The 17,991-nt window shown below is 40.5% G+C and overlaps 1 protein-coding gene across 3 annotated transcripts in view; it reads right to left on the bottom strand.

The window, feature by feature from the left end:
• gnas (GNAS complex locus) overlaps window positions 1-17,991 on the bottom strand; it is a 345,630-nt gene that overhangs the window by 226,844 nt on the left and 100,795 nt on the right. Inside the window, exons 1-4 of one of the 3 annotated variants that reach the window (XM_070895941.1) lie at window positions 12,176-12,467; window positions 11,074-11,146; window positions 9,377-9,431; window positions 7,931-8,050 (exon numbers count right to left, since the gene is read on the bottom strand). In XM_070895941.1, the coding sequence (XP_070752042.1) occupies window positions 7,931-8,050; window positions 9,377-9,431; window positions 11,074-11,146; window positions 12,176-12,320 (393 nt within the window). In that variant the 5' untranslated portion in view covers window positions 12,321-12,467. Of the gene's footprint in view, window positions 1-7,930; window positions 8,051-9,376; window positions 9,432-11,073; window positions 11,147-11,980; window positions 12,132-12,175; window positions 12,468-17,991 lie in introns of those variants that run through there. The other 2 variants (XM_070895942.1, XM_070895940.1) reach the window with 2 other exon arrangements.

Genomic DNA, 17,991 nt, shown 5'->3' with positions numbered 1-17,991 from the left:
TCTTGGGATTCTGCTCCTTCCCCAATGTTGTACTGTTTGCTCTCTGGAGGTTCAGTTCACTGCAATACTGATATACACTACTGCAATACAAATCGGATCTGAAAATGGGCAGCCTTTACTCAATTCTCCAGCTTAAATGATCAGTCTCATAATAATTACAGCAGAACAAAACTTTGTGCTTCACAAATATGTTACCAACTCCTGTACAGCACAGTGAAGGTGGTTTTACTATTTTTAGACTCCGCTAATAGCACTGTGTTGTTCTAAAAATAAAAGACTGCTCTAGCTCGCTCAGAAACCAAGAACTGTAGAAAAGAACTAAGAGTATAAAATTTCTTTTAAAAATCTACCATTAAATTGCAACAGCTACTTATGCAACTGAAATGTCAAATGCAGAATAATTTCACCACAGGCCAAATTGCTGCCTTCTGCAGTCACAATCCTCAATATCTACTTGTCTGTTCTATGTTCAACTGGTATTGAACAATGCAGACCTGACCTACTGGTTTTGAAGATTGTGAAAGCACCAATGTCCTCCCCAATGTTCTATCAAATAACACACCAATAATGAAACACTTTGAAAGGTCCTTACGATTTAAGATATATACAAGGTCTTTCTTTCAATAGCACCTTGGAGCCCACGCCAACATTTCCCTACTGCTTTTCCTGCACTCTCCCCATACAAAATGATACTCAATTCTCTCTACCCACCCCCAAACATTTAATAGCTTTTGGGCTACTGGACCCGCCATATATGGATGCAAAATATCCTTAGAAAAAATCATTAACATTTCCGCACCCTTTGCTTGGATCAAAAATCACATTTATGTACTTGATAGCAATGCGGATATATGAACTGTGAAAAATTCTAACTGAAACAGTTCAATAAATGTACACTTTCATACATTCAATTTCTACTCTGCTTCATGGTAGCAACTCAAATTATCTAAAACAGCAAAAAAAAGGGAATCTTGGCATTTCCTAAAAATGCACTCCATTTTAGCTACATACAATATTTGAAATAGTGCCAAGTCTCGATTTCTATTTTAAGTTACTTTTTTTTTTTGCACGTCCCTTATTTCCTCCAGTTGTTATTTCCCCCACAATCGCCTCTTCTCTCCTCAGGGGCAGTATAAACTACAAACATTTCCATGGACACCTTTTGTTTTACATTCTAGCAAATTGACTTGAGTCTAACTCCCTCCCCAAGAGGCAGGCAAACTCAGTCCCTCAGGGAACACATGTAAGAATTCAAATTAAAATGGTGATTTAAAAGCCGATCCCCAGCTTGAGAATTCAATGTTCAACGCAGGAATGCAACAGATTCAATTTTGAATACAGGTACCATGAAAACAAATACAATACACAAAAGAGTGTCAGCACAAATTTCTAAACTTTCCTTGGTTTCCAACTACTTTTCTGGTGTTACACACTCCTCTCGAACACGTATATATAGAAATGTGTCAACCAATAAAAATATATATGAACAAAATAGAACTTTGAAATTCACCAATATTGTTAATGACTGTAATAAGTCAACTTAGAGAATTTTAAATAGGTAATAGCTCTTATTAAGTTCAGACTTTATTGCCAATGCTTCCGTTGTGAAAGAGAAGGAACACGGAAGTATTCAAACAACTGGTTACATAGCAGTTTCAACAGCTTCCCGTATTCTGTGACCTGGAAAACTGATGGGAACTGTGAATTGCTCGGTGATTCAGGTCGAATTATTTCCCACCCAGACATTTTGATACGTGCCACAAAGTAGTACCGGTAGAAGCAATTTAGTGAAGAATAGCGAACCATAGGGACGTAATTTCACAGGGATTACTGACTCTGTTACATAATAAACAATACTAACATTAACAAAAACATCCATGTTCTGACATAACCCGCCTTATTTTAATACTTTTTGTGGATGAGTATTAGAAGAGGTGTCTGAAGATCTATCACATTACAAGTAAACGCATTCTATTAAGATACATATACAATATGCATCGAGACTGAATCAAAAACCGTTCTATTAGCATATCATTCCATCTCCCTCCACCCCTCCCAAAAAAAAATTAACCCTCATCTCCCCCAAATAATTAGGAAAATATTTTGATCACAATGGCCTCCTCACTTGGAACTAGTTGTGATGGTTTTCACAGTAAACAAGATTTTGAATTTGAAACACATATGTAAATAAGGAAAAAAAGTATAATATGCAGGGGAGTGGAATAAGGAAAAAGGTACACTACACAGTGGAGTTTTTTTACTATCAGGTTTAAATTAAATCTCCTTCTTTCCTTCCTTTTGTTTGATTCTACAAGATTTACAGCTGAAGAGAATAAGATGGCCAAGGCACATTTGCTGCAGAATTAAATTGGAAAGTCGTGGTTTGAAATCAGCTAACTTAAAAGTTGACTTGAAGCAACACTCACCGTAAAGTCTGGAGAATCACATTCAATTTGGGTGACTAAAAGCAAGACATTTTGTTACATTCGTGCCCCATTATATTCTACAAACTTGGTGTAAATGTAGAACTGCCATCAGCCAAAATGCATATCTACTTTTGTCAGAGTGTTAGGACATACACTGCCAGCAGTAAAAAAACAATTCCAGCATGCAACTCACAATTGTTGCTCAGCTCCACAGTTACACATTCCCTCAAATCCACACAAAAACTATAAAACATTTCAATGAATGTTTATCTACATAATAAAAACCATTTTTCAAAGTAAGTCATTAAGTCAATCACTATTTTTCGACTCTGCTGTTTTCACATTTTACCATTAAAATGCTTTTTTAATTATTTTTTTGTTTTTAAGTACATTGAATCTTTACATATTCCTTTAACAGCAGTGACTTTTCCACTTCAATTCCACTTTAGTGATTCTATTTAAATGCCGACCACTTTTTCCGGCTAGTTTCATTACTAGCTTCGGAGTCGTTTGCACGAAACGCTTTTGCACCTTTGGTACAGCTATCTATACTAGCCAATCCTCTTCAGGTTTCTGCAATCAACTCGATCACAATTATTTTCGTTTAACTATTTGAATACTGCAGTAAAAAGCAAAATGTTCAATCTGCCATCTTATCCAGCACCCATTAAAGTTGCGAGAGTCTGGTGAAATCAGCCACCCAAACATTTCTGCAATTTACAAAGCATTGTGCGACACACGCATTTATTCTATAAACAGTTCTAAAATGTTATAGGAAACATTTTCACTCCACTCCTGATTTGACTTATCTTGAGTGGAGTACCTCTGAAAATTACAATATTTATACACATTACTTTAAATATTAAATATGCAATATCTGATACTAACCTGCAACAAATTTGCATAAACACAAATTTTCATAACTTGCACAAATCATCAAATATTCCAAATCAAAGCAGGAGAAGTAGAGTATAAGATCCAAGTATTATATACTTACACACTATCCCTACTAAATTCTGTAATACCGATAACACCTCAGTATTTTGTGCAAATTAGAACAGTAGTAACTGAGAAACTGCACAGTGCTTACATAAATCCTGGACAAGAAACATTGATTTCCAAATGGATTACAAGATTTCAGAGATTCAAGAAGTATTTGATCCTTATGCTATAAAGAAAATACAAAAAATGAACCTTAAAATAAGATGGAACCTTGAAATATGTTATATTTTGAACTTGTGCCTCGGTTACACTGCAATTACACATTAAAAGATAGAATCTAAACAAGGAATTGATACAGGTTATTGTGGTTGATTTGATTTCCAGAGGAGAGGGGGGGGGGGGGGAGGAAGGGGGGGAGGGGGGGGGATATTCTATACAGAGCCTAAAGCAGAATACATTACTTGTAATACATAATCCTTAATAATTTGGGACTTTTGCTTTGAAGCGCGGAAAAGACCATTTTTTTCTGATTCGAGAATGCTAATATTGAACAATGGAACACCTTTCCACCCCGGGCATCGGGTGTTAGCAATCACTGCCACGCCCGACGAACTATATTCAAATAATCCTTTAATTTAAACCAGGAAAGTAGAATGAGGACATAAATTTAAATGAATGCAAAATATTTTTTAAACTGATATTAGGAAGCATTTCTTTACATGAAGGTTGGCCACTTTTTATTTATCCTCAACTTTTATTATGTTCTACACTGCTCTAACAACATGCCATAACTCCATCTACAGATCCTGGATGCGTGGGACCCACAGGGAGGGGAGGGTTGCTCTGGCTGGCTGCCTCTCTTCCGCGGGCTTGTCCAGGCCCATGTGGTACCCACCAATATGCTTGAGGCCTTTCAGTCAAGACAAAATCGTGATTTTGTTATACTGTATTCTTTTAGTTTGATTGGACCTCCTGTTGGACCTTTTTATTAATGGTGCTGATTTCTGTCCGGTGACTTACTGGTCCATTCAAAATAGGCATGCCTCAACCTGCATATGTAAAGGATATTCCCCAGTAGACCACTTGATTATTTCCAATTCCTACACCACTCTTGTAGCATGAACAAGATGGTCAATTTCAGCTGAAATATGGCCAGCATGTGATGTACCCACACAAACTGAATTGAGACTGCCCAAATTTATTTCATGTAGGACCCTTACAACTGGTAAACAAAAAAAACATTCTTGACACTATCTGAGCCCTCGCCCCAGAAGCAACACGACTTGTGACCCTACCAGGAGATATTGCAGATATCAAATATCAGCAGCCTGCAAAAGATTTTTTGCTCAAGTTGCAGCAGAGTTACCAGCATGTGGCACTCATTGTAGAAATGCATGTCGGCACCATCGATGGTTGGATGCCAATCCCAGAGCGACAGAAAAACTTAATTATTATTGGCTAGAAATCTATGTGGAGGACATACTCTGAGGAAAATGTTTGGCACAGGACTTTCACTGGAAAGGTCTTTCTCAATTTTGCAAACTTCACCATGACAACAAATTTAAAAAGGGCAAATACAATACTAGCAGATGTGCACCCCAGCACTGCTCTAAAACAGTACCAAATACAAAGCTGTTTGCTCTTCACTCCAAAACACAAGTGCAAATAATAATTTGCTATTTCAGCTCAAACATATTGCTGCATTTTTTAAACAACATTCTGGCAGCTGTTTTCCATTTTGCTGAACAACCACAATTCAACGCTCACACAGGAAAATTCATCCGTATTAGAACATACGACAAAGATCATCCCAATTGCTCAACACCCTCCACTGAGAAATCAATTAACAGGGTACAAAATGAAACTGACACAAAAATGAGGCAGACAGACATGTACAAATCCTCTTTTGCACAATTCAAACCATATTTTTGAAACAGAACTGTTAAACTTCCCACACTAAGAAGTAGTTGCTGCTGTACATTCCAACAAAAGTATTCATACTACAAAGCATTCCACTCTCACCAGCTTTTAAAAAATATGCATTAAGGTACATATTTTGCTGATTTTGCATGCACAAATATTCAAGAGTAAATTTTGGCAGTAAATGTGATTTGAAGTGGACCACTCCTAACTGGTATAAATTTTTACCCTTAAAATAATTACAACATTGTTACTTCAAGGCATGAAATAAAGTGTGTAGCTATCTTGACTGCTTACATATTGTCACAGTACCCGATCCGATTTTATTAAAAAATAGAACACTGGAGATTAAACAGAAGTAGCCCAACTAACTAATCAGCTGAGCGGACACTGTTCTGCATTCTAGCAATAAAATCAGCAGTTATGAATTCCAGGTATCTTCCAGAGAATGAAGTTAGCCAAAAGATCCAAGGAAATTCTGGTTTCCCCTTCTAAGTTTTCAGCTTTTAACGTGATGCGGAAACGAATACAAATAAATCTGGGAAAATGTTATGTGTAGCTTTACATTTAATATGTAACGTTTAAAAAAGATACACAAAACGGCAAAACTAGAAAATATTACGGACCATTTTAAAGCAACTTTAAATAGAAACTGGGCATAAAATAGGCAGGTTTTTCAGCCCCATGTCTAAAAAAAACAATATAAGCACGCAATCTCAGATAAATAAGCATGTATCAAGACGATGTAGGGCTACAGACAAGCAAATACATAGAACTGGCTAATACCAAGATAAGTAAATTCATCTGTAGTGCATTAAGAGTTAAAAAAACAACTCTTGTCAGGTACATTTTCAAAATCCATTTCACATTCAAAAATGTCACTTTCCCATGTATCTACTGAGGGTTATAGAGGCCAAACAAATAGATTCTACTCTGGAAAACAGGACTTTGCACTTGTGTATTTCCCCTCCAAATGCCTCCCAAATAGATTATGCGGGTTCTGACACAGTAGCAAAAATACATATACTCCATCAACACACATAATAGTATGACTCCTAGACAACAAATATCTTAACATTAAGCTTTCACGTTTTTAAACTTAGTATTCAGAAATCAAAGTTCTCCAGGAGTTTACACAACCTGGTATGTTAGAGAACCATAATGGTCCAAGAAAATTAATTAAAACCACTCACCTACCCACTATTTCACCATCAGCACCATTAATCAGAAATAAGAGCCCCAAGTTTCCACACGCGGCAAAACAGGCGCCCCTCCGAGCTGGGCGCCCGTTTTTCGCGCCGAAAACAAAACGCGCTATTCTCGAGCGCTTTGCAACTCGATGTCTGCTTGGCGCAGCGCACAGGGGGCGGAGCCTACCACTCGCGCCGATTTTGTAAGTAGGAGGGGGCGGGTACAATTTAAATGAGTTTTTTTCGTGCCGGCAACCCTGCGCGTGCGCGTTGGAGCGTTCGCGCAGTCTGAAATAAACATTGGCACTCGGCCATTTTAAAAAGTGCTGCAGAAAAAGTAAAAATTTGTTTATTGAACCCTTGCAAAGGCTTGCATTTTAATTTTCTTGATATTTCTGTGTGTGAGGGTGAGGGAGTGCATTCTGTAATTAAAGATAGACTGTGATAAACGGGACATATGCACTTGTTTGAGACTATTCAAATTCTTTGTAGCTGTTCAATTTTTAACATTTTTTAATAAAACCACATTGCCCTTCCATGATCAGCACTGAGGCTTCTTGCAGCTTTCTCCCCCTGCCGTCCGTCGGGCCCGACAGCAAATGGTTGCCTCAAGTACTGAGGCTTCTTGCAGCTTTCTCCCTCCCTCCTCCTGCCATCGGTCGGTCCCGACGGCAAACCGCTGCCCGAAAGGCCTGCCTGAAGCACTTTCACACAGGTAGGAACATGGTTTATTTAATCTTTTCTTTGCTTATAAATTTTTATTCAGGTTGGATTTATTTGTATAATATTTGCATAAGTATAACTAAGGATTTATTGTAGAATTTAATGACTTCCCTTCCCCCCCTCCCCCCCCATCTCGTTCCCAACGCCTAATTTGTAACCTGCGTCTGATTTTTTAATGTGTAGACAAGGTTTTTTCAAGCCTACAAAAGTCTTCACTTGCTCCATTCTAAGTTAGTTTGGAGTACGTTTTCACTGTGGAAACTTTCAAATCAGGTGTCAGTGGCCGGACACGCCCCCTTTTGAAAAAAAAAATTCTGTTCAAAAGTGAAACTGTTCTACCTGACTAGAACTGCAGAAAACTTAAATGTGGAGAATTCCGATTTCTAAGATACTCCGTTCTCCACCAGTTGCTCATAAAAATCAGGAGCAAATCATGTGGAAACTTGGGGCCAAGAATTTTACATTTAGCATGAAACCATGCTCCAGTTTGTTTTTACAATTATGCTTTGTTCCCTCATTCATTTCAGCATGTGTAGAGCACGGTCAGGGTGGTATGGGGTGCACCACACCCAAACCAAGCTCTCAGTCCAGAAAAGCAAAACAACATTCACTGCTACTTTACCAAAGTCCTAAAATTCAGAAGACTCACTGCAGTTCAGTTGAAATATAACACAATCTGCTTTTCACATGTTTGTGCCCTTTTCCTGGAGGGCTTGATGAGCCACTTACCTGTGTAAATTCAAAGTTTTTCTGATTTGCTAAGTTTAGAATGTAATCCAATCGAAACTGGTTCTCGGGATTGGCTAATGGAACTGGTGGTACCAATGTATTCATTGCAGTCACTATCGTCTACAACAAAAAGAATAATTCTGGTCAAGCATTTATATTCTCGTCTCCTTCTTCATCACCCACCACCACCAGCATTCTAAGTTTCCCATTAGACATCACATCCTAGCATGCTCTCAAGCCTTATCAATGCTACTCCTGATACTGTTGTTAAGAAGTATTCAAGAATGACACAGGGCTTCTTTCCCTCCAATTTTGGAAAACTGCTGCTCAATGTAATTCTCCTCATCTCATCGCTTCACTTCAGTAGATAGCTGAGGGGCAGCACAATTTGAACACGGGTTTACAAAAAGCTGGAATGTACAAAGCTGGGGCTCAAATTCACCATGTTCAGGTCTCGGGCACACTAACTACCATTGTGACTGGCCCACCCTGCCACAATCGTACTTTATTCCCTCCTGATGAAAATGACACTTCCAGGTGTACAGTTCCATTGGCACCAGCCACCTGCTGGTCCCTTGCCAAAGTGGGAGTTGTTCTTGTGAGCCTAGGCACAGTCAGCTGGCTATTCAACAATGGGAGTCATAATAGCCAAGGCTGATTCGGTCTCATCCCAACAGCGTCACGTTCACATTTTCCAAAGTAGGTCATTGGATAGCGATCAAGAGCAGCAAACTGGATTAATTTTTCCCATTCCCTAACTCAGGGGCACGGAGGCCAACTGTCATACTACCTTCTGCCAACTTAGGTTGACATTAGCTGACTTAGCATACACTAGAGATAAAACCGGGGACATGCCTGATCTATGTGGCTCTGTTCCACAATAATAATGAACATATTGAGTTAGTTATCAGAGGAGGATCTATAAATCAAGTTTTGAAGATAGTAAAACAGAACACAATACTAATTTCAGAGGTATTGGCAGTAACCACAATGTGACTGATGTAAGAGTCGCAAAATTCGGGGACGTCTTGCACGACCATCGAATATTCATCTCTTAACAAGTGAGCATGCTTCAATAGTTATTACTGACAGAAGTAGAGGGGACAGAATGTTAGTCACACAAACCAATTCTTCTTTGATCAGTTGCAATAGTGGAAAATATTACATCATTGTGGGCTTTATATACTCCAGTGCAGTTGTACATTGCATTTAATGACTCGGACTTCAAAAATCACAAACAACTAGAATAGTATTTTAATACTAACAGTTGAATTTGATTTTTTTCACATCAGTATACTTTGATTATCTAAATTAAGGAAAATAAAATATTTTAACAATGACATCTTATATCAACATTTATTTTGCTCAAAATATTAAACTATAATACTGTTGTCTAATCGTAAAACATGCATAAGCAAGCTAGGTAAGGAGGTGAGAAGGGCTTACCTCTATAGCTTCTTTAATATTATTTTTAATATCTTGAATTTTCCGTTTTTTCTCACTAAAGAGAAATGTTGAATTATTATTCTTTTAAAAATACTCAAAACTACAGTAGTTACAATTGGTTCTTAAAAGGCTTTAGCCATTTATAATAAGCTTGTAGTAATAAAAAATGTTTTTAATCCACAAGGATTAAAAAAAAATCACTATCAATCAATTTCTTAAAAGCCATTAATCTATAGTAAAACTCGAAGAGTTTACACTTCACATCTACACTAAAGCTGTAGTATAAATCTAGAGTCGTGGGCCTCACGTTACTTCACAGTAAGGAGAGGGTAGTCTCAACCACTAGTTTGACACTGTGTGAAGTGTAACCCCAGTGTGGTGTCAAACTGAGTTTAATTAAGTGCCCATGGGGGTTTGCACTCTAAATATTTTAAATTAAACTGCTGGGAAAAGAGAATTGTGCATAAGGGTAGTCACATGAGCACTTAGCTCTCTCCTTGCAGAAGACTCGAGATCTAGCCAGACAACGCAAGAAGGGTACGATCTGCTGGAACCAACATCGCAGCTTCTGGAGACAATAGCTGCACTGTAAATGCAGTTATAAAAGGCAACACCACAAGTAAGTTTCAGTTGAGAGTACATTTCTCACTGTTTAACCTACTTGTTTTTGCAGAAGAATTTACTGTTGCTTTTTGTAAGAGAAGGCCCAGGGCTTCAAAGGTTTCTCACTCAAGGTGCTGATCCAGGACCAGTAAAAAAAACAAAATACAACCGGACTTTGACATTGGTCCAGTTTCTATTAAAAGTAAGAATCATCAAAATTGGCATATTGTACATAAAAATAATAACAAATAAAACTATGATGATTCTCAGTATGCTGAACAGATCTGATTCAATGTAGCAGTGGCAAATTCATAAGTTGTAGTCAAGCAAAATTAGAGTAAGCCATCAAATTCTCACGCAACTCCTACAGGACATGCCCATTTCTGTCTCTACAATTCCATCGTCTCCTACAGGAACAGTTTTGGAAAGTGGGAAGGAAACAAGGGCTTTTTCCAAAGATATTGGATTTCTACCTGTGATCCACCCAGGTTTTTGCAGGAGCCAGAACTATTGTATCCCCCAAGCTTTCTATTTTGAATGCAGCAATTATAGCAAGCAAACACTTTCTTCTGTGGCTGTAGCTCTTGCTGAGATGTGTATATATATTATACAAGCAAACACACATATATACTATAATGCACACATACAAAAACACACATTGCCATCACATTGCAATCAACTGTAAGCCTCTAATTGGGGAGATCATTTTGTGCAGACTACATACTTCCAAAGCCAACTTTTAGAAATAAGCTTAAACTGTCATTTAGGTGCTATTTCATAAAGCAGAAGGGCTCCAGCAGGTAAGCTTAAAAACAGAATAGATACATCATAGTTAACAAGAAAAGATGGGTGCAAATATAGCATAATTAGATATCAAAAAATAAATACATTTAGAAACAGTTGTTTTACTGGCAGCCATGTTGTAGAAAAAGGGGGCCGTGGAGGGAGGAGGACTGCAACATGAGAGAAACCAGAACTAACAGAAAAAAACGAATAGAAATACACAATAAAGGCAACCCCAGCTCAGCAACGCCGATGCGAAATAAGGAAACTGCGCTGGCTTCACAGGAAACCTTAAAAATATAGCCACTTACTCGGCATGAAATCCATTGACGTGTAAAATTTTCATCTGCTTGACGATAGTGCTTTTACCGGATTCACCAGCTCCTGCAATAAAGAAATGCAATGAGAAAAAAAATCTTAACTCGAAACACAATATTTCCCGTGCTTAAACCCGTAGTGCAATGTCCCTGTGTTATTTGTCTTCATATTTTCGAAAGTCTCCCTTCCAACACATTATAATCAATTCGTCCCATTTCTCGGTGTTTCTTTTAAATATAAAATTAGCTTCTAAATACAAGGGCCTGTCTGAGTTCCTTCACAGCTCCATCAACCTCGATCATTTGCGTACCTGTTAATAAAATCAGGAATCGCCTCCTTCGGTTTACCCCATTTTAAATACAATTTTAAAAACACACAAGGCTTCAAAAATATATAAACCGCCTCAACAAGCCTAACATTTCCGGACGATTGCAGCCTCCCCTGAACAACTAAAAATATACATTTATTCTCTGTTGAATACTTCGACCCATTTTATGTTTAAAAAAATGTTTTAATCCATTTGCAGCAGAAACCGGCCTCCATGTTTCTCCTGTTAATACCAGGCCTTTCCCCTCAACTCCCCAAAAAGAACACACACATCTTAAAAACAACGCAACAAATTAATGTACTGTTTGAGGAAAGAAATACCCAGAATTTGAAAGGCTGCACAGAGCAATAGCAAAAAAGTATCCTTTGAACGACGACAGCAGCAAGCCTCCATGTTGTGTTATTTTTTTTATATATACACCAAGGCCTTCCAGTGAAGCCATTGGGGAAAAAAAACATTCCCACCTTCACAAATGTTTAAGTAAAATGTTGAATTAAAGATTCATTTTTATTATGAAAAGAACGAGGGGGGGGGGGGGGGGAATAGATTTATACTAAAATGAGCACACTCACATCAGACCCTTTCCCCTCCCCTCAGAAGCCATTTCCCCAGCACCACTCCACAACGGCCTGGCGAGGGCTGCGTCTTCTAGATGTTTCTGTAGCGGGTCACTGTGCCCCCCGGGGAGGGAGTGGGGTTTACCAGGTTCCCCCCCGGGGAGGGACTGGGGTTTACCAGGTTCCCCTCTCACCCACCCACCCACATACCCAGCAGCAGCAGTCGGTGCGTGGCCCGGTAGATCTGCTTGTCCTTCTGCAGCTGCTTCTCGATTTTCTTGTTGGCTTCGCGCTGCGCCTTCTCCTCGTTCCTCTGATCCTCGGTCTTGCTGTTCCCCAAGCACCCCATGGTCATCCGAGAGATGGCGGCGGTGGTGGTGGTGATGAGCGGCCAGCAGCAACCACCGCCGGCGGGCCCCCCTCCTCCTCCTCCTCCTCGCTGCGTGTTGCCTTCAGCGCCGAGGCAACACTCTAAGGCAAGGCAAGGCGAGCGCCGGGCCTCCCCGCCTCCGCTCCCTCCCCACAGCCCCCCTGTACCGCCAGGCCCCGACCCCCACAAAAAAAGCGCCTTTTGACCGCGCCCCCCAGGGGCCTCCGAAGACGCGGGTGGGGGAAAGGGAGCAGCGAGAGAGGGGAGGGGGGGGGGGCCCTACAAACCCCGGGACGCGGGACGCAGCGACCTCCGGGCCCCCCAAAGCCCTTTCGCCGCCGACACACACACACGGCCGCAGCGAGCGCCAGGCCCCAAAAACCTCGTCTACCCGCCGAGCTCCAACCCCCCCCCCCCCCCCACTCCTTTACCGCCCCGAATAAGATGGAGAGGGGGGAAAGAGGTGAAAAACCCCCAACTACAAATTAAATATAGAAATTAATTAATTCCGTCCTCCCTCCCTCAGGTTTGGTGCCCGAAATCCAGAAAACCAGAAGGCCCCGGACCCCCCGCGCGCCTCAAGAGAAACAGTTGCCGCTGGCGAGCTGTCCGTCGGCCGCTGTGAGACGGGTGTGTGCGTGGGGGATCCCGGGCGGTGAGAGAGGGGGCCCTGGGGTCAGGATGGGGGGGATGGGGGTTTTACTCTAATCAATGGGAGGTGGGCATCGATCAGGGCCCGGTCGCTGTTCCTCCTCGGGCAGGGCGTTCTCCCTTCTCTGTGTCTCTCTCGCTGCTGCTCCGCTGGCCCTTTAACAGAACCTTTAAATATAAAATATACTTTCGGGATCCTTCTTGCCGTCCCCTTCCCTCCTTCTCCCAGGAACTTAAAAGGAGAAACAATATTGCGAAGTGTACAAATGGAGGTAGGAAGGCGGCGGCTTTAGTCTTTTCCCCCTCTTTTCGCTGTGTAATTCCTCACTCCCTGTTCCTCCAGCTGATGTCCTCTCTCTCTCTGCCACGGTGTAAATGTCCTCTTGCTCGATTTCTCGCTCTTTTCCTGCCCCGGGTGGATTAGGGTTTTTTTTTTCTTCTTTCCCTCCCCACGGGATACGATCTGTTTCTCCCCCAGGGTAAACTGGGTTTCCTCTCAGTTTTACTTTCCCTGTGTATCAAGCTCCTGCTTTTATTTCCCACCGGTGGTTTTCTCTCTCGCTCTCTCGTTTTTCCTCCCCGGCTGAATGTGCTCTTTCTCGGGTGTAAATCCTCCCCCTTTGCTGTAAGCCTGGTTTGTGGTAAACACCAGCCCAAGTCTTCTGGATATCCTCTCCTTGTCCCCAGGTGTGCAAATCTTTTTTGCTGTTACTGTTGAATATTTCTGTATATAATAGATATGTTTTTACACCGAGCAGCCCTCCCTGCTGCTGGATATGTAGAGAGGCAGAGAGACACACACTGAAACGGGTGGGGCAAACAGCAAGCTGTACCATGGGTACCTCCACTCTCACATGATAATATAGCGTCACTGCACTGCAAGCCAAGGCGCCCTCTTTAAATATTCAGACCAAGGCAGCAGCGCAGGGAATATAAACACTATGGGAAAATCAAAACACTGAATAAACCATTTTTTGTTTCAGGGTAACGTTATAAATTTTGGGTACTTTCTCTGCAATTTGCATTTCACGGAAAAATAATTTCTTATTTCTAGTCAAGGGATTCTCTTTATAACTCAGATTTCCAAACTTAAGTTTGCAACGGTACTGCACAAGACCAAGCATACGTGTAAACAGTTTCCCACTATTCTATATTTTTCGGTATTTGCTAACTTGTTGACATTATTAATGTCATATACTCATCTTTGAACTGTGTTCCCTGCAATAGCTGACACTATCTTTTGGCAATTAGCACACAAAGCAACTCCTCCTCTTCCTCTCCTCCCCACCTCCACCCCCTTCCCCTCACCCACTCACTCCCTCACCACCCCTCCCTCTCTCCTAACCCCTCTCCTAGCTCCCACTCCCCCCTCCCACTCCACTTTCCTCCCCCCTCCCACTCCACTTTCCTCCCCCCTCCCACTCCACTTTCCTCCCCCCTCCCACTCCACTTTCCTCCCCCCTCCCACTCCACTTTCCTCCCCCCTCCCACTCCACTTTCCTCCCCCCTCCCCTCCCCCACTTTCCCTCCCCCCTTCCCCTCCCCCACTTTCCCTCCCCCCTTCCCCTCCCCCACTTTCCCTCCCACCTTCCCCTCCCCCACTTTCCCTCCCACCTTCCCCCCCTCCCCCCCCCCTCCCCCTCCTCCTCCTCCCCCCTCCCCTTTCCTCCCACCCCCCCCTCTACCTTTCTCCTCCTCCTCCTCCTCCTCCTCCTCAATACTCTATTTTGAGAAAGCTGGTCATATTTCTTCTCAAAAGTGTTTTTGGACTCAATATTAGTCAATCTGCAGCAGTATTTACAAATCTCAAGGCTATCAAAACACCTTGCTTCAAATATATAACATGTCAAACTGCCATATATAATGCATATCAACAATGTCCTGAAATGTGTATATAATAGTTATATTATATACACTGCAGCACCTCCCAAACCCGCAGCCTCTACCAACTAGAAGGACAAGGGCAGCGGGCACATGGGAACACCATCACCTGCAAGTTCCCCCCCAAGTCACACAGCATCCTGACTTGGAAATGTATCGCTGTTCCTTCATCGTCGCTGGGTCAAAATCCTGGAACTCCCTCCCCAATGGCACTGTGGGAGTATCTTCACTGCAGCGGTTCAATAAGGCGGCTCACCACCAGCTTCTCAAGGGCAGTTAGGGATGGGCAATAAATGCTGGCCTTGCCAGCATCGCCCACGTCTCAGGAACAAATTTTAAAAAATGACACACTGACTGTACATTTTAAAGTAACATAAGCTAAAAGAAAAATCAATCTCCCAACATCAATGTTGGACTCTGTGACAAAGTGCAATGGTGGAACTAGGGTAGCAAAGACTGACCTCACTCAAAGTCACACTGGATAATTATTTATCTTCAATACAAAAATGAAGGCAACATTTATTTGAAATAGAATGCACATCAAAAATTGCTTTAGTCAAGGAATCCTGCTTAGATTATGAACTTTCAGGCAAGATATTCATAATAGTAATAAACAGATTTAAATACAGCTGTACTGTAACAGAAATGCTTTCTACTAAAGTACAAAGTAATATCATTCCAACCAAAGTGGTTTGATTAGATAAGTTGTTTCCCGCATTTGCACTTTACTAAGAACTATCCAACAATTCTCCATAACAGTCTAAGGGGCTTCCAGCACCAATCACAGATAACAATATCTACTTTCTTTTTGGAAAGTTTGGCTCTAATGTAAGTTAGTAAGACCAGAGATTTTTATTAAATCATATTGAAAGCAATGTTATGATCAACTGAATCCTTTTTGGAAAGTCAATTAAAGATAGTTAGTATACAACACAACTAAAAAGTAGTTCAAAATGTTGGAAAAATTCATTTTCGGTCAACTGCGTAATTTTCACACATTTCCGTGTGGGGCCAGAGGCGGACTAGCTATTGGGAATTAGGGAAATTTCCCGAGCGCCCTAGTACCCCACATACCCTCGTATGTCAGACTGAATTACTGCAGGTTGCATTGAAATGTGGGCTGGCATCTAGTCAAGAGTTTTTTGTTTTTATTTAATTGATTTTGACATGTCAATCAGCTGTCAAATACCAATAAGGCTACTGTACAAAAAAGGTGAAAAAAACACAACATTTCAACCTTACTTTAAAGTCAAATCCATTAATATTAATTGAGAATCTTTTGCTTCGTTTCATCTTTTGGAACTGCAGACATATTATTATCTGATAGGCATTTTACATAAATGGAATACATCCTATATTTGGGGATTAAAAAAAAAAGATCTCAGCAGGTGCAATGGGTGCAATTAATAAAGACATACAAGATATTTATAATGATGCAAATTAGAATTCAGTATAGTTTCAGATTACAAATAATTTTACAACACAGGAACAGGTTTATACTTCACGCAAGCCTCCTCTCAACTCACTTAATCTCACTATCAGCATAACCTTCTATTATTTTCCCCCTGTACTTAGATAGCTTCCCCTTAAATGCATCTATGCTAATTGTCTCAACCACTCCATATTGTAGCAAGTTCCACATTCTCATCACTCTCTGGGTAAAGAAGATTCTCCTGAATTCCTTACTTGATTTATGAGTGACTATCTGATAATTATGGCCCTAGTTTTTGTCTCCCCACAAGCGGAAAAATCTATTCTACTTCGACCCGATCAAACTGCCTCATAATTTTCAAAAGACCTCTATCAGGTCACCTCCCAGTCTCTTTTCAAGAGAAAAGAGTCCCAACTTGTTCAGTCTTTCCTGATAGTTGACTAAGTTCCTCTTCGTTCTGGTATCATCCTTCTCTGTCTGTTTTTGCACTTTCTCCAGTGGCTCTATCCATGCTGTCATATCAAAGTTGCAACTTGTGTAGCCTACATTTAACAGCATCAGTCAGCTTTCAACACCTAGCAGCAGATACTCACCTTGGACAACTCATAAACCTCATGGTATAGCAGTGTGAATCATTACTATTGTGCAGTTATTTTATATAGATCTTAACATTTATTTCACTATGTGAGAGGTAACTGAACCACTAAAATCAATGACTGAATTGTATTTTAACTTATATAACAAACTAAGCTTTCAAGTCAGTTGTTTACTTAGTGTTCAAGTGTCCAGTTACCAACACAAATGAGCATATCTCGGTACAGAGTCCTCTTGTGCATCATTGGAAAGAATATTATTGATTACAAAGAGAGGAAAGCAAAAATGTATTCTAATCTAATCCTCTGCAATGTATTAACTTAAAATATAAGAAAACATTACATAAAAGGCCATTCCCCTCATCGAGCTCATTCCCCCCATTGACCATATATAAATTGGACTTTGCCCAATTTATTTGATGTCCTGATCGAAGATACTAACCATACGTACAACATTGAAGATCAAATTCTTGTGAAACTTTTATGACCCTGCCAAAAGGTAAGGGAGAGAAAAATTCCAAGATTTTAATTGATTATAATCTACATTATGGGACCAGATCCATTCTACAGATAAAATATCCGTGCTATCCTCAGGACAGGAGCCACATTATTCTACAAAGTATTTGATGATTTATATTTATGGATACAACCAACACCTCATTCCTAACCAGATATTTATTTATCTGCTTTTTAAAAAATAAGTCATAATGTAATTTAAGACAGATTTCTTTAAAGTACCAGAGGATCATTATCAAGGACAAATGCAAAATCCTGGAAATCTGAAATAAAAACAGAAAAAGTTGGAAATACTCAGGTCAGGCAGCATCTGTGGAGAGAGAGAAACAGATAACATTTTCAGGTCGATGACCTTTCATCAGAATTAGAAAAAGTTAGAGATGTAACAGGTTTTAAGCAAGTGCAGAGGCAGTGAAAGGGGAGGAATGAACAAAAGGGAAGGCCTGCGATAGGGTGGAAGGCAGGAGAGATTAAATTACAAATGGAATGATTGTACAAAACAAAAAGGAGATGGTAATAGGAGAAATAAAAAATCAAAAGATGGGTCTAGAAGAGGTGTAAATGGAAATAGCAGGATTAACAA

Source organism: Pristiophorus japonicus, chromosome 12 (assembly GCF_044704955.1).
Source record: "Pristiophorus japonicus isolate sPriJap1 chromosome 12, sPriJap1.hap1, whole genome shotgun sequence".
Classification (NCBI taxonomy): Eukaryota; Metazoa; Chordata; class Chondrichthyes; family Pristiophoridae; genus Pristiophorus; species Pristiophorus japonicus.
The sequence above is the reverse complement of the archived record's forward strand: the minus strand, read 5'-3'. Positions and strand labels throughout refer to the sequence as shown.